At 38.4% G+C, this 24,027-nt stretch overlaps 2 protein-coding genes across 5 annotated transcripts; both read right to left on the reverse strand.

Annotated features, from left to right (window-relative positions):
* Window positions 1–878: 878 nt before the first annotated feature.
* LOC111321260 (tartrate-resistant acid phosphatase type 5) lies at window positions 879–12,304 on the reverse strand. Its single transcript, XM_088753328.1, has 7 exons — window positions 11,834–12,304; window positions 7,531–7,780; window positions 4,389–4,461; window positions 3,648–3,722; window positions 3,239–3,386; window positions 2,870–2,973; window positions 879–1,599 (listed from the first exon to the last, which is right to left on the reverse strand). Exons 1-7 carry the CDS (start codon window positions 12,005–12,007, stop codon window positions 1,407–1,409), a joined length of 1,017 nt encoding a protein of 338 aa, XP_088609454.1. The 5' UTR covers window positions 12,008–12,304; the 3' UTR covers window positions 879–1,406.
* An 859-nt stretch (window positions 12,305–13,163) lies between these two features.
* On the reverse strand, window positions 13,164–23,843 carry LOC111339961 (tartrate-resistant acid phosphatase type 5). Of its 4 annotated transcripts, none has more exons than XM_088753326.1 (8): window positions 23,548–23,843; window positions 21,578–21,827; window positions 20,241–20,313; window positions 19,574–19,651; window positions 19,012–19,159; window positions 17,951–18,054; window positions 17,074–17,205; window positions 13,164–14,140 (listed from the first exon to the last, which is right to left on the reverse strand). In XM_088753326.1, the coding sequence occupies exons 1-8, from the start codon at window positions 23,722–23,724 to the stop codon at window positions 14,056–14,058; spliced, it is 1,047 nt and encodes a 348-aa protein (XP_088609452.1). In that variant the 5' UTR covers window positions 23,725–23,843; the 3' UTR covers window positions 13,164–14,055. The 4 variants fall into 4 exon arrangements, with proteins under 4 accessions (XP_088609452.1, XP_088609449.1, XP_088609453.1 ...); XM_088753323.1 differs by having other exon boundaries at window positions 16,866–17,205; window positions 23,548–23,838; XM_088753327.1 differs by lacking the exon at window positions 13,164–14,140 and having other exon boundaries at window positions 14,269–17,205; window positions 23,420–23,559.
* Window positions 23,844–24,027: the final 184 nt, after the last annotated feature.

Below are 24,027 nucleotides of genomic sequence, written 5' to 3' on the forward strand. Positions count from 1 at the left end.
TTCCGACTAGTCAACCGACAGAAAAGAAATTCGCACAATAGCAAGGAAATAAACTTGCCGCAAAAGTGCTATTTTTCGAGAAATGTTCTTCAACCTACTTCAGGGCCGTGGCAAGCATGAGGCAAGACGAGGCAATTGCCTCGTCTTGATTTTGGCTTTTATCGCTCAGCAATAAAAAAGTGAACTTCTACACTTGCCCAAGATTGACTTTGCTGAAGAAAAATGCCACGGAAAATGCTTGAAAGAGCATTTCTGAGCCTCTAGATTTCAAAATTTTGTGGGAGGGTATGCCAGACCCGAAACTTGCCCCGTCTTGTTCTGAAATCTGGCTACGGCCCTGAACGTACAAAGATTCTCTCGCTAAACGTGTTGGCAAAGCTGGGCTGATCGTTGCACGGGATTTTTTTAGCGCTAGGAGACAATGGTCATAACCAATAACATTGGGAAACTTTCTCTGTTACCATTAAGCTTTCTCAAACTTCTATCGCTGGTTAACTGGTTCCCTGGAAAAAAGTTTTTCAAACTGGCTTCGTAAATTCACCTGTAGCATGTTAATTGAAGTTTCGATTTTAAGGATTTTACTCGATCTGCAAGAATAATTGTCCCCACCATTTAGAAATCGGGTCCCAAGGTAACTGAACAAATTGAAATAAAAGCCAAATAAACTCAGTTTGTCAATCAGATCAGTTTTCCATGCCTGCGCCCGCGGACATCGCGTCATGTATACCAACCTAATATGTCTCCTTAAAGCAAGAGATGTAAGTAGGGTACGGATGCCTTTTGCGACCTCCGCATAGCTCTTTCTACCAGGCTTCGCCTCTATCTTACAACTCATACAAGAGAAGGTTGACGAGATTACAGGTAAGACAAAATGGAAAAACCATCCATAACGTAATTTTAATAACACCTATTCATATTAAATTTGAAAATACTCTAACAGTCCTAGGACAACTATTTCACTTACCCGAAATCCCATCCCCTCCGCTCATCCAATTTTTTTTCCCGGAAATAACCGCCTCGTGGCTTCGGTCACTTCTTGTTAACGTGAGCAGTTCCTAATTAAGTGTCTGAGGAAAACTGATATTTAATTGGACCTGATTAGCTTTGTTCTGTGTTTGGTCTAAACAGGTCGTGCCACATTCTCAACCAATCAAATGCAAAATTTAGGCCCACTGCAACTTGTTCATCCTCGTTTTCCCGCGCTTATGTTTTATTTGAGTTCTGATTGGTTCCTTGTCATAACACTCTCTCATCTCATCGGTTACTATGACTGCTTTGGTTCTAAAACAATCCGAGTCGAAATACACTACTTAAACTGGATACGTATTTACAAAATATTTTCGACACTTTTTTCAACCTCTCAGTTGAAATTTTTACAACCAGACAGCTCTATTGAAAATGCAGATTTAAGTCTGTGAGGTGAAGAACTCGTCAAGAATCGTATTTTCAGCATCGCTCGAGCTCTGCGAGCGAGAACAAGTCCGCGGTAATAACTTCGCTTGGTACACCTGTCGTCCTCTATCGTTTATTTGTGAGATCGTAAGAAATTCAGGAGTAGCTTCAAGTAAAGTGAATGCTCCAGTTTGCCCATTGAAAAACCTGAAAAACATCACACATAGATTATCAAAAATGACATATAGATAAACAAACTGATATCTCTTTTAATGTAAGCAGCCGGCGGTCAATTCCCCCTCAGCGCATGACAACTTCGATCTTGGTTCCAAGCCTCCGTTAACCTGGTCTTGCGGAAGGAGCGCCAATCGCTGTTCAAGGGAACGAGGGCTCGTAGAAAGAGATTGCAGAAACAAAAACTGTAAAACCAATGACGGTTGTTTATTACCAGTCTAGGGGTAAAAATGTGGGTCGAGAATTAGGCTGGTTTTCTCATCGGTAAACCGCATTTATATCCTAGGTCACTTTGAAGTAGTTAATTCTAAAGGAGACAAAACTTTTCAGCAAACTACCTGGACAACAGCCAATTTTAATTTAATCACTCATTGCAATTCAGCTATTTTTGACCTCATTATTGTCAATTTGTAGCTCAGAAACCTTCAGACTAGACAGGAAACTTGATCGAGAGGCACTATCGATTACAAGGCTCAAGAAACAATTGAACTTTGAAATTGAACTGAAGCCAGGAGTACATGCCACACATTATCCATAAATGATACATGTATAACATCTCAACAGCATGAAAGACGCTTGTTACTCATGATTCTTGTATATGTCCTCGCTCTCTAATGAGTTTTCTTCTTCCCACTAGAAAAGAATCGAACTGCGAAGTCGAAATTTCTGGTTTTTTTGATGGAAAACAAACTTTTTTCTCTTGTTCGAAAGTTTAGTCAACCTTTCTTTTACATTTCCATTTGTTGTGATTTCTCTAGCTTATTTGCTCCATTGACTATGTTTCTGTTTGTTTGTTTGTTTGTTTGTTTGTTTGTTAAATCTGGCAGTTAGGAATTTCAAAGTGGTTGACCGTGACAGACAGACAGACATGGGGGACAAACAAGCGTAACGCCTGGGATAGGCAGACAAAGAGAGAAAAAAAAAAAAAGTAAGAAAAAGAAAAGTAAAAAAAAGAAAAAAAGTAAGCAGTAAGACACATCGACAATCGACAGACCAACAGACAGACAAAGTAACAAAAGCAGATAGATGGAAAAACCAACCATCAGATGTACGTCACATAATAGACAAACAATGTGAACAGCTTTACAGCCAAACAGACAGACGGATACAGTGTACTGAGATAGACAAACATGCAGCTGTACAGATTGTAATTCATACGTGCAAATAGGGCAAACAGATCTAACCAGGAAGAAAACGAAGTCTCAGATTGTCTCAGATGAACATTCGATTCTATTTCACTTACTTTAGAGACGATTGTACTTTCCACCTGTGCCCCTCCAATGGACTGTAGAAATTTCCATTTCCTGTCACAAAGTAGTGTACATTAGAGTGCTCTTCCTTGAGATGCTGAAAGTAAACCCAAAATTTCGAATGTAATGATTCGCGTTCTGTTCTCGTACGTACAGTAAACCTCCATCCAGTACATATACCCTCGGGTTAAGAAAGCTTTTTTTGAAGTGTCCTTTCAGTAATCGTAAGAGACATAAAGGTTAAAGAAACATTTACGAAATATACGCAAAGAACAATTTTGTTGATAGAAACTGTGTACAGTATCAAGAACAATCTGAGTACGAAATGCCTCAACACAATACCAGAACAATCTCTCACTCACTTGTAGATTATGATCATGACCGCTGAGATAAACTGTGACGTCATTCTCCTCCAGCAGTGGTTTCAATTTAGATACCAAATAAGGAGTGTTGCCATGGATACCAGCTGATAGCACTGGATGGTGACCAGCTACTATCAGATAATCCGCTCTGAAGTATAATTAAATAGCATAGTAAGAGGGTTTCTTCTCGCTTTTCACATAAATCTCTGCAAGACAACAATGCTGAATTGGCATAGCCGCACACTTGTAGCACTATGTAAGCATATTTTTACGTACGAGGTGGCCTCAAGTATACGCCTGGTGGTTTCTAGAGGTCACCTCGCGATACACTGAACCATGGATAAATGGCTAATGTATAAGGAAATAAGGCAAATAAAAATAAAATCACTAAATCAATGGTTTCACCTGCCTTGAGTCTCGAAGGGTTTGCTCGATCCATTCCAACTGGTCTTTTTGACCCGGCAGATTCTTTAACTTTTTTTGACTAAATAAGAGAGAAATATAGTTAAAATAAAGCAAGCATCGAGGTATTTAATGGCTGTGCATGGAAATTGCATGCAAATTCGTATGTGACTTTGGCTACTGTTTTGAACGAAATTGTGTAGTTACGAAATCACAGAATAACGAAGTTGCGGAGACTTTCTTGACATCTGGAAGACGCCAAAAGATTTCAAATTAAATCCTGTAAAAAGTTAGTGAATCTCTTGTAGCCTTTTTTTTACACTTGCATTATAATTCTGTTGAATCCTAGTTTGTCGCTTAAGTTATGATTCTGCGTAAAATATTTAAAAGCTGGTGACGCGACAGGTTTGGATGAAGTGAAACCTGAATTCTTCTTCGTTACCCGCCCGGGACCCCCGCCCCGGACCCCCGCCCCGGACCCCCGCCCCGATCCCCCGTCCAGGACTGCCCTTCCGGAATGTTTGCTTTGGTCACAAGAACAATCCGAGTTCTCCTTAATTTCTGACAATGGAATCGCAAAACGCATTTTGAGCAAGAAAATCCCGAAAAAGCCGACGTGAGGTCGTACATTTATTTTGCAAATCTATGGCCTGAGTTACTACTTTATGGAACACGTCCCCGTTGCTCACAGACCACTGAAGTTTAAGAGGACAAACATACTACAGGTGGAAAATATAATCAAACTTACCTTTTGCAGCAGAGCAGAGTTGTATCTAACATTACAATTTGAACAGTTTTTGTTGATCCAGGGATCTGCATTACTGGATAGAACAAAAAAATTGTACGCAGTGTACCACATCTAACAATTTGTTTATGTAGGTGGAGTAAACTTTAGAAAACACAAGCAAAGGAAAGCAAAGAAGAAATAGGATATAGTGCAGATTTTTTAAAAAAAATGCTCGTATTTTGAAGCAAATCTTTGAATTTAGCTGTGTTTCGTACAATCATTGAATCCTAGGGCTATGAGCTCATGTCTGTCTTTAGCAAAGAAAAACAATCGCCGCATGGAAAGCAAGGAAAAGTGAGGTCTTAGAATATATCATGACAAAAAATTTTCAAAAGACACAGTTCGACTAGCCTACCAGAAGGCGCTTAACTCTTTAAACCCTATCAGTGACTGGCATCTAACTGATATTATTAAAAACTGTATCATTGGATAATGCAATTCAAGACTTTTATTGGCTTAGCCATTATGGTATATGAACCAATATACCATAATCTACAAATATGGTAAGCGTACGCGTCAGCTTAAAATCAAAAGGGAGCTAAAAAAATCCGGTTTCTTCTTACAAAATAATAATTTCTTGGGGGCATTTTCAATAAAACAATTATTCCACGAGCGCGCGTTGGATATGAGATTATTATAGCCAACTCGGCGCTACGCGCCTCGTTGGCTATCTATCATCTCATATCCAACGCGCGCTCGTGGAATAATTGTTAATTATTAAAAACTAGATAATTGGATAATGCAATTCAAGACTTTTTATTGGCTTAGCCATTATGGTATATCAGCCAATATACTATAACCTACAAATATGGCAAGCGTACGTGTTAGCTTAAATTTAAAAGGGAGCTAAAAATTTAATAAAATTTAATAATTTAATTTAACGTTTTTAATAAAACAATTATTAAAAACTAGATCATTGGATAATGCAATTCAAGACTTTTTATTGGCTTTGCCTTTATAGTATATCAGCCAATATACCATTATATACAAATATGGTAAGCGTACGCGTCAGCTTAAAATTAAAAGGGAGCTAAAAATTTAATAAAATTCAATAATTTAATCTAACATTTTTAATAAAACAATTATAACATAACCAAAGTAAAGCGCGCGCTCTAATTGGTCAATTTAGTGTCCCCCATTTGCCCATGGGTGTACGTTGCTGATGTGAGCAAATGCAAAGACTATTTTTCCGCGCGCGCTTGTTTTGTTAAATAAAAGGGAACTCTTTAGCCACAATGTATCAATGTCATGTCATAAAACAAATGGTAAACACCACAGCTTACACTATTGAGTTATGGATGCACTTGGGAGGTTTGTTAAGCACTCAAAAAGCTAGAGTCGCTCTCGGCTATCGCCTCGAGCAACTCTTACGCTTCTTTCGTGCTTAGCAACCTCCCGCGTGCATCCATAACTCAATACTGTGCGCTGTGGTGTTTACCATTTGTTTATTAGTGTCAGACTGCCTGCAAACTGGCATCTAATTTCTCGCTACAATGTCATTCCTGAATCACACTTTAAGGTTATGAGAATAGAGGAAATGATCACCAACTAAAAAAACTCTTGATTGTTAGACAAATTCCCCTTACAACACCTTAGGAAGTGTATAAAGAACAGTATGGAGAATATGCATAATGATCTTAGGCTGTACAAGGGTTAATAGTGCTTCAGCACGAACGTTTCTTTGCCAGCGGGAGACTGAGTATGAGGGTTTCAGTGGGGTGATGGATTTTAAAAATTTGAAATTTTGAAATTTTGAAATTTGAAACACTTGGCCACTTTACGGCTAACGGTTAATATTCTTAAAATTTTTTACGATTAACGGTTAAAATTTGTCAATATTATCGGCTGACAGGTAACTCCATTGAGATCCTCATGTATGAGACCTCGAGCAAGGAGAGCAGGCGACAGGAATGCAAGAAGTTAGGTAACTGATATTAGTGCCAGACTTCCTGCAAACCTCTCTCCGATTCGTCTCCAATCTTCCATCAGGAGGAGGACCGTGTGTCGTGCAGAGCTAACAATAATGAGGCCCAGTACTTTTCGACCCTCCTTAAGATATTCGCTGCATTGATGTAAAGACTCTTCTCTTTCCTGCTATGTCTCTTCGTTTGCGTGAAATACTTCCAATATTCCTTACTTTTAAAACCTTTCATTATGAACTTAAATATGAGACGCCCGAAAAACAACGAATGTTTGTATCGCTACATATTATCGAAGAGCTCTTGGAAGTGCAATAGCTTCCCGTTAACTTAGGTCAATTACACAAGAAATGCAGATTCTGATACGTATTTGACCGATACAACAGTATGTGCTTTAAACCAACCGAGTTAAATCTGGGTCTGGTTAACATCAATTCAATGGACAAGAAAGTGACCTTGAGTGACATTATACCATCATAATCCACAGAAAATTAAAAATTTCACCAATAAGCTCGTAAGTTTTGCCTGACAACTGTACATTCTTAACGTCCTATATAATGTGTATTATTATTACCTTGTCTGGCATCGTGGCGCATTTTGCAGACTAAAATTTTGGCGGGCTTAAATGTAGTTTCGCGTGATTGTTCAAACTGTTTTGTTGGCATTTTTTTTTTCAATTTTTATTTTTTAATGCCCGCCAAAGTGATAATAATAGCACAGTTTATATCCTTAGGCATAAATATGAGTTGGGTCCTTCTCAAAGTCATTTATTGCTTTTCTTTTTTTTTTTTTTTTTTTTCCGTCAAAGTGTTTTGGTTTTTTTCTGCGGGAAGTTTGCGGCGTAGCTCTTCACTGTTCCGGCGACTTTCAAAGTAGTTCACAGGAAAAGCAATATTCATAACCTTATGTTAATTGAAAATTGAAAAGTTACTTTTTGGACAAAGTGTAAACCTTTACAATCGGGATGTTGCTTGAAGAGTCCCATCGACAAAAATAGTTCAAATACCCAGACAAAAAATGTAATGACAAAAGAAACATGACAAATCTACAGTGGAATGTGCGTTCCTGAAGTTGCTCTGTCTAAAATGCAAAGCTGTGACAAAAGATTGCATTTCAGTCTCGCAAAAGGGTTAACAATTACAAAGCGCGTGATCAGAGACGAAGCTTGAAATAATGAACCTTACCTTTAGAATAAAAGAAATCCGGAAAGTGCCAACGGGAGGACACCTTACTATAAGCTATCTGCGCAGACACATTAGAGGCGTGGTCGTGATTTCCAGCGACCATGTACCACGTGGCTGATTTAAGTGTAGGGTTCGTATACACGTGCTCAAAGGTTGAAATGAATCGGGGATCATCCACTGACTTCACACCTTCATAATAGAAATTGTCGCCTAAGCCAAGCACAAATTTTACTTCTCTTCGGTCGGCGTACTGGAAATAATGAGAACAGCAATTGTCATTCACTGATTGATTAATCTTTGTTAAGCTGTCTAAAAATTTTTTTTGTTTTTATCCTCATATTTTGCCTATTGCGCAAAGTAAACTTACTTTAATATTTATGGGGACTCATAATCTGAGCTTAGGCTACCTGTGATACAACCACAATATTTCAAATGCGAAATTAAAATCATTAATTCGGACACTGGCTGAAGTTTCAAATTGCGCATAAAATGATATATTTCCAGGACAGCTTTAGAAGGGGCTATGTAGAGAATAAAGAGAGTAAAAGACGCCAAGTTCTTTTTATGCACTTTATAAAATCTCTAACGGTTTTGATAAGGCAACTAATAAGAAATGATAAGAAGCTTAAACATGACGTTTTATTACAGACTTTCAGACTCGTTGATTTCTCCATTAATCCTTATATCAATCCAGTAAAGAAAATAAAGAGATTATTTTACAAATAACAAAACATCCATTTAGCGCTAAAATGTGCTCGCATGTTCGTCTACAGACATTGTACGTTCCGCCAAGTTTCCGATAGCGAAGCTCGAAGAAACATTGCAATGTCTGTGGAAAAAAAAAGCTGAAATTAAGCATATTTTCGTATCGAATAAAGGCAATTACGTTTTTTCCCTTCACTTGCCTTAGAAAGAGCGTGGGACAAAACACTTACAAACAGCCTTTTTTTTTTACTTTTTTTGCTTCTCTGAAAATTCAAAATCGTTCTCCAATGGTTAACTAGACTTTCGTCGTTTCGAAGATGAGCGGGGGAACAAACATAAAACGACATGAATAACATTTAGGGAATATCCCTTCTGACCCTACGTCGTGTCAGGTTGCGCCTTACAATGTGAAAGTCATTTTCTAGTTCAAACAGAATTACAGACGCCTAAATGCATTCAGTGCAAGTTCACTTGCATCTTTCCGTTTGCAATATGCTTCATACTCCACAACGCTTTAAAGCCGGGTAGGTACCATATGAATATTTCATTCACGACTCATCGATTGCGACAGCTTTCAGCAAATCAGATTAATCAATTTCGTAGATCCATTACTAAGCTCCAATTAAAAAATATGTTCAGTTTCAGCCAAGCATGACGTACTCTCACACGATGTTGGTTACACTTAGAAACACTATTTTAACGAAAAGTAATTTAATGTCTTTTTCGCAAGGTATAGGTCACCGTTCGTTGGGAAAATCCTCCTTCATAACTCTATTTGCTACACTCTTTTTAAATTTCAACATGATCTGTCCATTAACTCTATATCTGTCTCTGTTTACGACAGTATATGATACCTTAGTTGACTGACAAAAAAAAACTCTGGTTTTTTTGGGGGGGGGTTCATAAATCTTATTTGCATGTTTGCCCTCGTCGCATAAATCTCGTTTTCTTCTTTTTTCTTCCTTTGTTTTGTTTTTTTTTATATCTCACAGAAATTGGATTATCGGCTGCTCACCAAAAGAGGCTAATTAGATTCCCAGTTTATTTTCAATACGGGTTTTGAAAGTACTTAAACATGAGTTATACATTGTTTCCTAATTATTCGGTTTATCCTCCTCAATAAGCCAGGACTACATTGTGTTACATCGGAAGATGAAATCTCTCATTCAACAGAAAGTACAAAAAAATCGACAAGCTACTTTATTTAGCTTTGCGTTACATAAATTTTGCCGCCCACTTGAATATCGTTCCGGTGACTCCCGATAACTCGAACCTCTACAGGAAATGGAAGAAAATTCGAGTAGGATTTGGTTTATTTTAATGAGACTTGAGAACAAATGACAGGAAATTAGGGTAAATGATGTTTTCCTTATCTCTAATAAAGCAGTATACATTTGATCAAAATTTAGTACTCAAGGGTTTCAGTGTTTTCCTCAAGAGGTTTCCGATGTTTTACAGGCGGCTGGTTTTTACAGACTGCGAGAAGGGTTTTACAACCATTGAGAACTTGGCAGAGAAGTCGAGAAGAGTTTCAAGTCAGTGAAAACCTATCAGTGAAAACAGTTATGTTAAGTAATGCAAAATGAGAAAAGAAAAGAATCCACGAATGCTACTATATCAATTCCGGCACTGTTTTGGTCGATTTTGGACTTGAATGCTGCTTGTTTTGTCTTTTCACAACTGAATTGTTGGACATGGTTAGGGTTATCGAGTGTAAAATTGTACAGAAAGTGACCCGAAGGGAAACGAATTGTTTTGAGTCTACATTAGGTCCTAGTTCACTATGGTTCGAGTCACCCAGGGTAAAAATACACCAAGTCTGTGACAGTATGTAAGGAGATCGATTGTTAGTGCTAGGGTAGAGGTAACTTGAACTGTGTTTGAGTTATTAGAAGTTGACCGTTTAAAGCTCTCCTTTTCTCTAATTCAGGAGAGGCATCTTGTATTCAAGAGAAGAAGTGGATTTGAAGTTTAATTTTGTTGAAAATTGCCAGTTCCTATAGTGTTGAATTATCAGTGACGTGACTTCCAAAATGAGCACGTTATCACAACTGCTCCAGTTTCCCGCGGGGCTTATCTCACGCGATCATAAGGTCAGAAAATTACCCTCAAACGCCCATGTCAAAGAAAAGTCTCATTGTCATTGATGTAGCTAGTACTGAACGTCCTAAGTGAAGGTTTGAACAGCGCAGGTGAAAAAACAATTTTTATGACGTAAACAGTAGCTGAATCAAGGCACTTGTAATTGAAAAATACATTGAAACCGATTCAGATAAACGCAGTGTGCTCAGAAAAAGCGTTTTTAATCGTGTATGGAGCATTTCAATTATTAGCTACTTCGCGAAATTATCCTAAAATGTCAAATAACGTACTTTTTGCTTAAGATTTAATTCGCGCCGAGAACAGATGAATCTGAAAAATGTACAGATGTGAACGATTAAAAAAGACGATAATAACTGACACTTGCTTTTCGGGTGACAGCTCACATAAGTGTTTAAGAACAGTGAGAGCAAGTTTGCTCTTAAAACAATTTAAAATCTACCCAAACATCCACTCTACCGCTAAAATCAATCCTCCGTGGATTTTCAAAGCAATTTTGTCCAACATTCATTTGAGGATGGGAATTTTATTACCTAACTCACTCTCAAGTGGAAAATTAGCTTTCTTTAACGAGAGTTCATTAAGAAAATATTCAAGCTGTTCATAGGATAAGCTCACAAATAGTTGGAAAATCTCAGTGGCGATAAAAAACTGGTAGAAATTATCTTCGAGTGTTTTACGAGCCAACTTTGTTGCATTTTGAGTCAATTCGAATAGGATATCGCAACTATGTGTTTCGGCTCTGCGAGGAATATTCCTTGATAAAAATTTCTGAAAGATGAGTTGCCGTGTAACATGTTGCCATGGGTTGAATAATTTCCTTTTTCCACAGAACGAAATTGTTTACTTGAAATTTTAGTTTAGTTTAAACAGGATATCATCAACACCGCTTTTTCGTATAGAATAAATGAGAAAATTTTCCGATGAAAAATATCTTATAACCTTGATTATCGTATTAAACATCACTAAAAATGAATTTTCCATTTTTAGTCCATAATCACTAGATTTTATTTCTGTTCAAGTCGTGCGTCACCGTTTCTGCTCTTTGTTTCGGCTCTACGAGAAAAATACCCCCCCCAAAATTTATGAAATGTTGGTTACCAGGTTAGCGTTGTTTGAGATCGACAGTTAACGAACCAGCTCGAAAGATCAGTTGGTATTCCCTTCAATAATTTATCACCCTCCTGAACTTGACCACTTCAAAGTTTCCGGAGGATTTGGCCGGCTAACTCATCCGATTAATAAAAATTAACTTAAGGCGCCTTAGTTTCGCCTGGGTTATTTTCATATCGGCTGGATTATCGTGGCGCGTCTCGCGAACAAATACACGAGCTATCGCCGAGACGCTAATAGTTATGTTTCTCGAACTCCTTAAAACGCAAAACACCAGTTAAAATTGAATAGGGCAGTACAAGCAACCGGTCAAAAAATATAAAACAGATCACAACTTTGTTAAGGGAATCGTTTTAAAATCGGTAGGCGACTCTCGAACACTTACCCTGCCCATAACTTTGGCTATCTTCTTTTGCATGTATGTGGTATACGGCGGCAAAGGAATTCCGCCGAAATCTCCAATCGCAACGAACGTGAGTTTTGGATAATCCGTGGCGCCGGCATGGAAACATATCTGTGAGAGCAGAAATAACAGGAACAAGATTCTAACGTCCTCCATTCATCTCCTTCCATGAGTCCTTTTCGATCGTTCTACAATCCACCTCTGTGGCTTTTCATGATACAAATGCTCTCGAATCTTACTTGTCTAGATAAGCTGTCATAATAACACCCTTGGTGACGTTAGTTTTAACTAATCATCTACGCACGCGCGATGTCACCTGTGTTTGAAGGCTTAGGTCAACACCTAAGTGTAATTGGAATAGTTAATGCTGCATGCGCTTGACACTGTAATTTTGCTTTCTTAAGGTAAAATCTTGCCAAATCGAGGGAAATGACCCTTAAGAAAAGAAATCTTTTCTCAAATAGATTATTTGAAGATTGTAATTTTGAAACGGAAAAAAGGCTTGTATAAAGTAGTTCATTTCTTAGTACCTACATATTTCAGGTCCTTTCCCGCTGAAGCCGCGGTTTCACGCGTAAAGGAACTCATTTTTCACAATGATAATTTATTTAGAGAGTTTCCGCATATCTAGCTCGGTGAAAACCGATCTTCAAACCAAACCGATCTTCAACCAAACCGGAAAGCACGTTAGCGCACAAGGGTACTCTTCATTTTTAAGTATCCTTTTTTCACTTGTCAGACACAACGAACCAAAGAATGTCTAGGAGAAGCCAACGCGAAATGAACAAACATCTCCAGCCACAAATTGTCACTTTGCACGATTTACAATATTGTAATCATCGGCGTCGTGAATTTTAAAATAAAGGTAATTAGTGTATTTCCCAATAGAGGAATGAAAAATGATTCGTTGTCGCGGTACTATGAAAGCTTTTCCCGGAACAAATGAAAAAGACAAAAAATTCATGAGCAGATACGTGCTCTCCGCTGTTACTTCCTGCTGACCGCGTGTTCCTTTAATATTATCTCGACTTGTTGTGACAAACACGATGAGCGACTCTTGTATGGGCAGCTCTTGCCCCCAGTTATCCTATCGTGTTATGTATTTCAACCCTTTCCACACACATCAGTATGCATATTCTCCATACTATTCTCTATAAATTTCTTTAGGTGCTGACAAGGAGAATTTTTTTGAAAGCTTCTTTAGTTGTTGATATTTTCCTAGAAATTTGACACTACTCACTCTCAGAGGTCAAAAGATTAAGGTTTTTTTTTTTTTTCGAGACGTGGAAAGGAATGACAAAGACACATCGAAACCAGTCGCTAAACGTTTTAATTTACCTAATCATTCTAAGCAACATATGGCAATCTGAGGTCTTTCCTTACACTTAGGTAGCACGGAAAGCCGTAAAAATCTTGAACAAAAGCTCATCTTTCAAACCGGCAGTCTAAATCCCACAGGGATCAACGAACGCTTTTCATTCCACTAATTTATTCTTGTTTTTCTCGTTGCCATGTTCCCACCAATAACGTAGCTCCATTTCCTGCCTTTAAAAGCACACACAACCCACAATTCCTCTATTCGCTCCGACGAAGGGCTAACGCTCGAAACGTCAGCTTTTGTAATCGTTACGGTGGCCAATTTACCATTTCAACTTTTTTGATATATCCAAATTTTAAGCTTTTTAACGCAGAGACTTTTTGTGCGATTATTTTGCGACGTTTAAAGTTTTGGTTATGATGAATATATGAAGTTCATATATTTTGAACTGCGGCTATAGATACGAATGATACACGATCCTCGCAGTAGAGAGCGCTATTTATGCAAGCCTGCTCCCAGTTAGTCTCCCTCGTAGCCGTTTTTTTTTGGATGTCACGCAACGTGACAGGCCTGATTTTTTCCAGGTCTGATTTTCGCTATTGCATAAATAAAGCTCTCTACTGCGAGGATCGTGCATCATACGTGTTTAAAATTTTCTCAGAAAATGTAACAGTAGGTAAAAGTAATTTGTCTTGTTATTGTTATTCAAGGTTGTGACAAGTTTGCTTCCTCTTTCAATCACAAAATTGTCTTAAGTGTAAAGCAAGCACAACAAGAATCCGTGGCCTGTGGTTGCCAGAGCTTTGTCGTTCCACAGCTGTTTCGAAAATTTAAAAGGTGGTCAGTGTAAAAGCAAATTTCACACCAATGCCGAGTATATTCTTCTTCACAATGCTGAAGGACCTAAGTACGGGTCGTACACTTTCCTACATTTTCTTGCGTAAAAACACTCCTTATACTGGCTAAATCTCCTGCGATGTAAGCACAAAATTCAGATACGTCACTAATCTGCAAAGAACCAAGGGTAAAAGTTGGCGTCAGCTTTCCTGAAACTCATAAAAGCTCGCCATTCTTTTCTTATTCAGACCTCCTCAAGGAATGGTCGCTTTCAAACGTGCCAGTTTATTTCCTCAACACTGTAAACCTTATTATAACATAACTAAACAGGGACGGATCCAGGATTAAGTCAAGGGGGTTCGGAGAATATAATTGTCCGACGGCATGCTCCTTCGGGAGATTTTGAAACTTAAGTCTTCGGAAACATGACTTCCAGCATTTTGAGGGAAAATTTAGGGGGTTCGATAGAACCACCCGAACCACCGGTCCCCCCTGGATCCGCCCCAGCCAAAGTAAAGCGCGCACTCTGATTGGTTAATTCATCGTCCACCATTTGACAATTATTCGCCGAAGGCAAGGTGAATATCGTCGAATAATCTCCGAGACGAAGTCGAGGGGATTATTCGACAATATTCACCGAACCTGAGGCGAACAATTGTTTTAGTATAATTTCAGAGCTAAGCAACAGAGAAATTTCTAAAACCGTAACAGTTTAGTAACATTTGTTAACATTCTATTTTAACATTTTATACAAACCGCGCGGAGCGGTTTATATAACGTCATATAAGGAACCGCTCGACCAATCAGATTGCTGGAAACTCTTTATGCTAATTGGCCATAAGCGTACGTTGCTGACGTGGGCAAATGCAGAGACTAGTTTTCCGCGCGCGCTTGTTTTTTCTGGTCACGTAAAATTTGTTAAATGAAAGAAAACTCTTTTGCTACAATATATCTGTGTTATGCTATATATGTTATATATGTGTTATCTGTGTTAAACAAATGGTACGCGCCACAGTGTTATGGATGCACTTGGGAGGTTTGCTAAGCACTCAAGAAGCTAGAGTCGCTCTCGGCTGTCACATTGCGCGGCTCTTACGCTGCTTTCGTGCTTAGTAACCTCCAGCATGCATCCATAACTCAATAGTGTTCGCTGTGGACGCTGTGGTGTTTACCATTTGTTAATAAGGAGAAATTCTGTCTTGGTCCCTCAAGGGAGTTCAAGGATTAGGCCGAAATGTTTTAAGCTGATATTTTCAAAAGATCCTCGTTATACGGTGATCATTTCCTTTATTCTCATTGATTCAGCAGTGATTCAGCATACTGTAAGGAAATATTAGACTCTAGTCATTCTCAGAGGTTATTAACAAATGATAAACAACACCGCGTCCTCTATTGAGTTATGGATGCACGCGGGAGATTGCTAAGCACGAAAGAAGCATAAGAGTCGCGCGAGGCGACGGTCGAGAGCGACTCTAGCTTCTTGAGTGCTTAGCAGACCTCCAAGTGTATCCATAACTCAATAGTGTACACTGTGGCGTTTACCTTCTTTTTTTTTATAACATAACATTGATATTGGTCCGATACACCAAACAGGCAATCCAACTAGCTTACGCAAATTGTATAATTTATTCCAATATATTATTATTCGATCTAGAGAAAAGAAATTAAATTCATTTGAGAGACTGAACAGGATCTATCGATACATAAACACACGAGTCAAACTATTAGCTAGAATTGCAGCACTGATAACTTACTTCTGTGGCGATGTCTAGTAGGATTGTTTCACGGTATACAGGTCAGAAACAGATATAACAGATCATGGTATAACAGAATACGGGTCAGCGCGACAGGTCAGCAAAACATGAAGGTCACTTCGAATCTAAACATCTGAACTGAAAGCAGACTTATTCACGTGGCTTAATTGCGAAACTTAGTGTCAATCAAAGTCAATCAGGAAATCAAGTTAATAATTCATTGTATTAACGAAGCAAATATATTGTAGCAAAAGAGTTTTCTTTTATTTAACAAGTCTTACGTGACCAGAAAAAACAAGTGCGCGCGGAAACTAGTCTTTACATTTGCTCATGTCAGAAGCATACACCCATGGGCAAATGGTGGATGCTGAATTGACCAATCAGAGCGCGCGCTTTACTTTGGTTGTGTTATGAGAAACGTTAGCAGTGGCTAGCTATCCACAATCCCGACGACTGAAATTGCCAAAGCATTAGGACAACGCCCGTATACAACAATGCTCGATAGATATATTTTTTCTCAAACTATTATCATGGCGATGATGATGATTATTATTAATATAATTATTGGCATTATTATTATTATCATTAAAGAGCATTTTTCTCGAAATAAAATTTCTCTAATTCTTATTTTAATTTGCATACTTACAAAAATAACTAAATAATTATTTCCTTTAAGTATGATCTCTTTTTAATGCAAAAGCCTTAAAAATTTTCCTTTCCAGCTGTGAGTTCTATAGGCGAATACTTGTTTTGATCACACAGAGCATGCGCGGGAACTTGGGTGGCAGAAACGAAAAAACATAGCTGAAAAGGGATAGGGTCTCGAAACTCCGGCAATCAGGATCAGTGGCACTGATTCGAGGTATTTGGGCACTTAAGACCCGGAAGACAGAAAAAGGTTTCAAGAAAAGCTTAGGGTGTCATTGGGGTGTGGTTTTGTCGATATTCAAAATCCATACGAGATATGGAACGCAAGTCATTTGTGGAATGACAAGCCACATCATGGTCTGATATAAACCTCGGGGATCTCTGGATTTATCTGGTAGATAACCGAGGACCTTTTAGTACCCAAAAGTTGAAGTGCTATAAAAGTTTAGAGGATTACCAATATATATTTCGTATCCCGCAAAGTGGGGGTTGTTTATAGCTACGAGGTACGTAAAGATGCCGGTGTGTTTGTACTTAAAGCCGAAGTAAGACATCTTTTCCAGACTGCAGGTATTAGACTTCTTGCACTAAAAATAGCAACAACAACCAACAAAACGGCTAAATACGGAGCACATTTCGAATAAGAGTTTATATTTTTAACCCACTTAGAGGTTTTTGTCCTTGGTTTTAACTTCGTGGTTTTCAATTTCTTTCCATTGCTGTCGATTTGTGAGATTTGAAGTGATTCAGGAGTGGCGTGGAGCAACGTAAATCCTCCAGAAACGCCATTGAAAAACCTGGAAATATAAAAGCAATGAATTCATGATTGTTTTTAGTCCATTACAGCCCTTTTCGATTAAGCGCGGTAAAACCAAGACCAAAGTTTTCTCAACGGCCAATCAGAAGAAAGTAAATATTCTGAAGAGACAATGAGAACTCGAAGTAAAATCAACCAAACTTCCAAAAGCGCAGGAAAACGCGGGTATCTCATTGGTTGAGGAGGTGGTGCGAGTTTCTGGACCAATCACAGAGCGAGGCAAAGCAAAACCAAAAGAATCCCGTATTACTTGCAATTGAAAATTGCTCTATGATTTGAGCAATTGGTTTTAGACGGGTTTCTTCATTTAATGAACTGTGTGGTGGAGTGGAAAGAGATGCTCTTTACCTGAAGCTGGGTTGCATGGGTTCAGACTTTCACAAAGGAACGGAGTTCAGTTATCGTTGGTTATGTATAGAGTTCGCGATTTGAAGTTATAGTCTATCTGCGCCTCTACCAGTTCATGATACAATATAACAAGTGAGTCGGTTCTAAGACCGGTGCTAACCAACTACCAACTCGGATCATCTATCGAAACGCTATACCCATAGTTTGAACAAGTTGATTGACGCTTCTGAATGATAAGATAATCTTAGCGTCTGCAACATTAGTGATCTTAGAGCTTGCTACAAAAGGTCAGCTGATAGTTTTTCTTTGAAGCCGTTTCGGGAATGAAAAACAAATCAATGGCGATTTGAAACAAATAAAAAAGATTGTTGACTTACATGAGTGATTTCTGCAAGGCTTCATCGTATCTTTTCCTCGGACTGTAAAAATTAGCATTTCCTGAGACGAAATAGTGCACTGTCGAGTCTGACTCTTTGAGATGCTGCGAATGAGGAGAACACAAGTTAGGCTCAATAGTATTTATTTCAGAGCAATTCCTTGACTGATTGCCGCAATGAATTGTGGACTCTTTTCTTGAGAGTTTTCGCAATTTTTACAAAAATTCTACCGAAATGATATAGGCATTGACTGATCTGGCGAGAAAATTGTAATAAAAAACCCTTTCTTTTCTTATGAATCCGATCAGTCTCGCTGGCCAGCTCTGACTCATTAAAAGTATCCTTTATTTCAACTGGAGACTTAACCAGGGGCTTTTCTGGGGGGGAGGGATGCGTGGGTTGCGCACCTTACCTCTCTTAAAATGACTTGCGGTTAGGCACTTTCACGGTTGCACAAAATCTGCTGTATCGTTCCCGGCCGCGTATTCTCAGCAGTTCACATTGTTATTCTCTAATCATATGTCTTAATCTTCGTTGTGCGCTGGATTTGTCCCTGTTTCTTCACTCGAATGGAACGCCCTCGAGACTAATTAAACATCGATCCGTTGTACAATTAGCCTATTTCTTGAAAATAGATACGTTTTTAGTTCCAGGTACGTTTAGATCGTTCTCGATTCCAAAGATGCTAGAACTATTTCTGTGTCGCAGAGTTTGAGCAGGGTCAGAGAAGACTGGTGTAACGATGTCACTTGGATGGCCGCGCAATAACCCAGATTAAACTATAAAACGAAACTAGTCTTAATTCATCTGCCATGACAACCGGAAAGTATGGCCCATACAAATATCCAAGATCCTTTGCAATGTCTTAGAACTTCCGCTAGGAGAACTTCCGGTAGGATGATTACTATAAAAACATTACAACTGGTGTTTTTACTTTTGATTTTCGTCAACTTTTCTAACCATTCACCTTCCCTTACTTTGACCTAAACCACTCTTGGTTTCTCGCTGACCAACGAAGTTACTAAATATTTTGACGATTTTTCTGTAAAGTAGCCACTCACCTGTAGATTGTGATCGTGTCCACTGAAATAAGCTGTGACGTCATTATCCTCCAGCAGGGGTTTGAGCTTGGATACAAGATAGTCAGTGTTGCCATGGATACCAATTGATAGCACTGGGTGGTGACCAGCTACTATGAGGTAATCCGCTCTGAAAGTCAGTTTGACAGCAAATGAAAGAGAGTACTTGCGTTCCAAAGAAATTCATTAGTGAGTCCACAAATGTGCAACCAAAAGAAAATAAAGGAGCAGAGAGGGAAAATTACTGTGTCGGCCGCCTCCTTCTCTGTCCCGTTATCTTCACTGGGTGCGCAAGTGGTTCGACGAAACAAAAATTGAGTTTGGAACCAAGATTTGTACAAGGTTCTATGTTCTTGACGACAATGTATGATATGCGGTATAAAAAATTCTGATTTTATTTTATTTTATATTTATTTAGAGATTTGCCATAGGTAGGTGAAGAAATAATACAACTCTAAGTCCCCTACTAGGTTTCTACACACTGGAAACCCAACCCTAACCCACCCACTTCTGCTTAGGTTGTCGAATTCTTACCAGTACTTACGTTGAATTTCTGAGTATTTTATTTAGCCACTTCATTTGCTGTTTTTGACTCGGTAATTTCTTTTTATCGATCCACTGACTACGAAAAAAGAGTAGGACAAAAAAAAAAGGTTTAAATTGTTAGAACAATTTTTCATTGCGTGTATTAATTAATTTGGGAATGAATTGGTTTTGCTACTTTTTTCTCTGTGATTGGTCCAAAAAATTAGCGTTACTCTCTCAACCAATCATATTCAAACTAAAACCAACACTACTTTTATGTTAAAACTTCTCGTTAGCTCTTCGATGAATTTTTCTTCCTTCTGATTGGCCGTTGTGTTACAATGGAACCTCGATGTAATGAAGTGCCAAGGGACTGAGGAAATTGGTTCGTTATATCGAGGGTTCGTTATATCGAGGTTCTGTGGTATACATTTTACTGCCGTAACTTTCGCCGGGCTGAAACTGAAGTATTGTTCGTTATACCCAGGACTTCGTTGTATAGAGGTTTGTTGAATCGAGGTTCCACTGTACTTTGGTTTTGCTTTTACGTACGGCACTCTAAAAACCGCTCTTATAGCACAAAATGTACAAGTTACTTAGTTTGCGATAAATTAATTGTATCAGTCATGAGAATTCACACAAACCAGCAGAACTTTACCGCGAATTATCCCACAAATTGAACTCACTTTCTGCAGCAGAGTAGAGTTGTATCTAACATAACAAGTTCAACAGTCTTAAGGGTGTTCGGGATCTGAAGCACTGAAAAATTAAATAGAAATATGTGATCAACGAAGAGAATCTTATTTTTCGAAAATTGCAGCTTGCTAGCTGACCCGGCGCCGTATTTAACAAGCAAGACACGCAATCATCCGCTCGAGGGTAGATTGAAGACGGGAGACAGTGGTAAAGCGAGCCTAAAACGGGAGAATGTAAAGATGAAACAATTTTAATGTAATAGAAAAATCCGAGTCCCAGATGGGACTTGAACCCGCGTGGGTTCGTCTCATCTGGAGCTCGGATTTTTCTATTACATTAAAATTGTTTCATCTTTACATGCTCACTTTGGAGGTTGGTTGGCCGCATCTTTATATGCTTTAATGTGACAGCATGATGCTGTTAGTGAGTTTCACAGGCGCTGACTGATACTTGGCTGTGTAGCCGCGCGACGCGGTTCCAGACGAGGCCCACAAATCGACCCTTGCTCACCATAGAGTCTCCAGTAGCTCAGTGGTTAGAGCATCCGACTAGGTCACGGAGGGTTGTGGGTTCAAGTCCCATCTGGGGCTCAGATTTTTCTATTACATTAAAACGGGAGAAATCGCCGAAAAACCCCACGGAATAAATTAGCTGAACATTTTCAGAAATTGAATAACCTTTTGCCACTGATCGTTTTGTGGGATGGGTGTTGTCCAAACAATTCAGAGTAGCATGAGAAGTAAAATTTTATTGTAAAGCACATAATTTCGCTATATATTATCAGTAAGGTACTGTAAGTAATTTACGTAACATATTGAAAGTAGTGTAATACGTCGTAAAGTAATGTAACGTAAATGTAGAGTATTGTGTAGGTAGTGGAAGTAATCGAGAGTAAGTCATCTACTGTAATCAAGTTTATTGTAAACTATACTTTGTTAGTGGTGTGTTCTCAGTAAACTATTGTAAGTAACGTGTTGTAACTGAGCCCTGTAGTATATTGTAAGTAGAGTAATGTTTTGTAAAATGCCAAAAAAATAAAGAAATTACAAAAAAAAACAACAACAACGGACATGTAATGAGTAACCGCGGAAAGACTGATACTGACAATTCTCAGGAGTCACACGTTTCAACCGAAAATGGTTCTTTACGGTCTATTTGGAGTTTCTATTGCTTTGACTTCAACTAAGAGGATTTTCTCTCGCTTAAACTGGATGCATTTGAAACGATTGATCCATTGGAACACGACCATAGAAGGTCTTGGAGACACTGGTATAGGTCATTTTGAGATTGGAGACTCCAGCCTTTTTGTTATCATAAAAAAATTTACCTTGACTATAAAAGAAATCAGGATAATGCCAGTGACGGGACATTTTACTGTAAGCTATCTGTGCAGACACGTTAGAGTCGTGGTCATGGTTTCCAGCGATCATATACCACGTGGCTGCCTTAAGGGTGGGGTTCGTGTACACGTGCTCAAAGGTGGTAGTAAATCTTGGATCATCCACGGTCTTGACACCTCTATCGTAAAAGTTGTCACCTAATCCAATTATAAATTTTACTCTTCTTGAATCGGCATACTAAAAGAGAAAATACAAAACTTACCAATATAGAAGTAGTAATGATGATGATGATGATAACAAAATATGTTTGATGAATGAAAAGATATGAGGATAAATAAAAATGGGCAGAAATGGGGAAAAACATTACATATGTCATAGACTCGATTTCCACGATTTTCTCGGAACCAGTTTTCGATCCTCCCGACCGGTCCGGAGAAGAGCGCGGGCGCATTTTCCGAACAGCGGCTTGTAAACAAACTTGATATGTTTATGCCAGTATCTATGTAGTTATGTAATCATGCAGATAAAATGTACTGGTGAGTAAAACTGAAGAATTATAATCCAGCAGGCGAGGCTTGTAAGAAACAAATGTGATTTATGGCTAGGAACAAATTTCAGTATGATCAAGAAAATAAGTGACTCAGCTCGGTTGGAAAATTTTTTTCTTCTAAAATCCTTCCTTTAAAAACAGTATCTTCAACGTAAACAAAAGATAAGTAGAACCTTACTTATAGAAACAAAGATTAATAAGTAAAACTAAAATTCTGTCATCTGCCCTTCATCCCAAGGGGTCAGTGCAATAGGCTCCCACCGAACGACGAACATCAAAGTGTTTTCACTATAGTTACCTCGTTGGAAAAATGAAATTGACTCTTTGTAGAATTTCATATTCTGTCAACTTTCAAACGAATCTATATTAAAATTAAGCCATCCATATTGAATAGGAATCATTTCTCCACAGTCGAGTTCGCGTCAAACCTTTTAAAAATTATGGATATCTGAAAATTAACCTCGCTAATTCTTGATCTTTCTTTTTCAGTAACATGTGACGACGTTTTGTCGTTGGCAACGTGGTAAAATATTGTTAATTTCATGAGATTTTCGAAACAGACTTTGAACTTCAAACTCAGGCTTTAGTTACGAGCCTATCATTTAGGATTGCTTTCTTTTCTTTTAAGACGTAACTAAGACAAAACATAATAGTTTCTCGGCTGACTCCTCCGATCCGCTTGATAACTAATTTCTGAGTATAAAATCTACTACGACGTCACAGAAAGTTGAAATAATTTCTAAGTAAGAAAAGTATCGCATTGCGCGTCTGTTTTTGAAAATACTTTAAATGAACAATTGTAATACATTCGATATGGTGACGTGGCAGAAGACTGTTTACACTGCAATTTTAATCACTTCATGCGCTAAGTTCAGAACTGGTGACAGCGGAGGCAATCCTTCAAGATAATCTCGTGTTCGCCCACGACACGGACTTATTTGTACTTGATATATATCGATCTAACTTTCAAGATAGTCTAAAACGACTAGAACTACTCTTTACTAGAAACTAAGTATAACGAATAAACAATATTAGACTCCATGTTTGTCGATTCAAACATGCAAAATGATTTCGCTTTCCGATAGCAAACTGAAATTTCCAGTGAGTTTCAGCAGAGCCACGAAGGCACTGCTGGTCGGGATTGAATTATATGAATACAAACTGCAAAACTGAAAAGCACATTGGCATTTATAATTCTAAATTGATGCGATTCTTAAATTCAGGATGCCTTAAGAATACTCAGCTGTTTGCCGGTATGCTTTGTTTATATCCAAGTTACCTGTAACTGCTTAAACTTTTTGCATCTAGAAATAGCCCGATTCATCCCTTTTGGCTATCATTACTTTGAGCTTAAAAAACCGTAGTTCTTCTCATCTAAAGTGTGTTACAGAGCCAAACAGTAGTTACCTGACCCATAACTTCGGCGATCTTTCTCTGCATAGCTGTATAGTAAGGTGCTCTTGGAATTCCGCCGAAATCTCCGATTGCAAGAAATGTGAGACCTGGATTCTTCTTGTTACCACCGACGAGGAAACAAATCTGTAACATGAAGAACACTGCCATGCGATCATGGTTTTGTTGCATGCCTGCTTGGTCAGAAAGTTGAAGTAAATCGCCGGGTAGTCTCTTCCCTCAGCCTAAATTGCATATCGATCTCATTTGTAATATGCTAATGTAAACAATATATTCACTAAGCATTCATTAAGCTAATATATTCACTGCGCAAATAATTAGATTTTTTTTTAATGTAGAGGTGCATGACTCCCAACGACGACTTTAAGGCTAATTCTGTACATGCAGGTGTACTATATGCCACATAAATTTTCAAAAGGTGTTGTTGCTCTGAATTTTTTAGGTAAATCTCGATCTATTTCGATGCAGCATTAT

Source organism: Stylophora pistillata, chromosome 3 (assembly GCF_964205215.1).
Source record: "Stylophora pistillata chromosome 3, jaStyPist1.2, whole genome shotgun sequence".
Taxonomy (NCBI): domain Eukaryota; kingdom Metazoa; phylum Cnidaria; class Anthozoa; order Scleractinia; family Pocilloporidae; genus Stylophora; species Stylophora pistillata.

Coding starts and splice junctions, on each gene's coding strand:
- LOC111321260 (XM_088753328.1), bottom strand. CDS start 12,007: ATGGAGGACGTTAGAATCTTGTTCCTGTTATTTCTGCTCTCACAGATA. Junction 2,974..3,238: donor GTCATGATCATAATCTACAA/GTGAGTGAGAGA, acceptor GTTTACTTTCAG/CATCTCAAGGAAGAGCACTC. Junction 1,600..2,869: donor AAAGTACAATCGTCTCTAAA/GTAAGTGAAATA, acceptor GATGTTTTTCAG/GTTTTTCAATGGGCAAACTG.
- LOC111339961 (XM_088753323.1), bottom strand. CDS start 23,724: ATGCAACAAAACCATGATCGCATGGCAGTGTTCTTCATGTTACAGATT. Junction 21,828..23,547: donor TCGCCGAAGTTATGGGTCAG/GTAACTACTGTT, acceptor TTTCTCTTTTAG/TATGCCGATTCAAGAAGAGT. Junction 20,314..21,577: donor TGATTTCTTTTATAGTCAAG/GTAAATTTTTTT, acceptor TTAATTTTTCAG/TGCTTCAGATCCCGAACACC.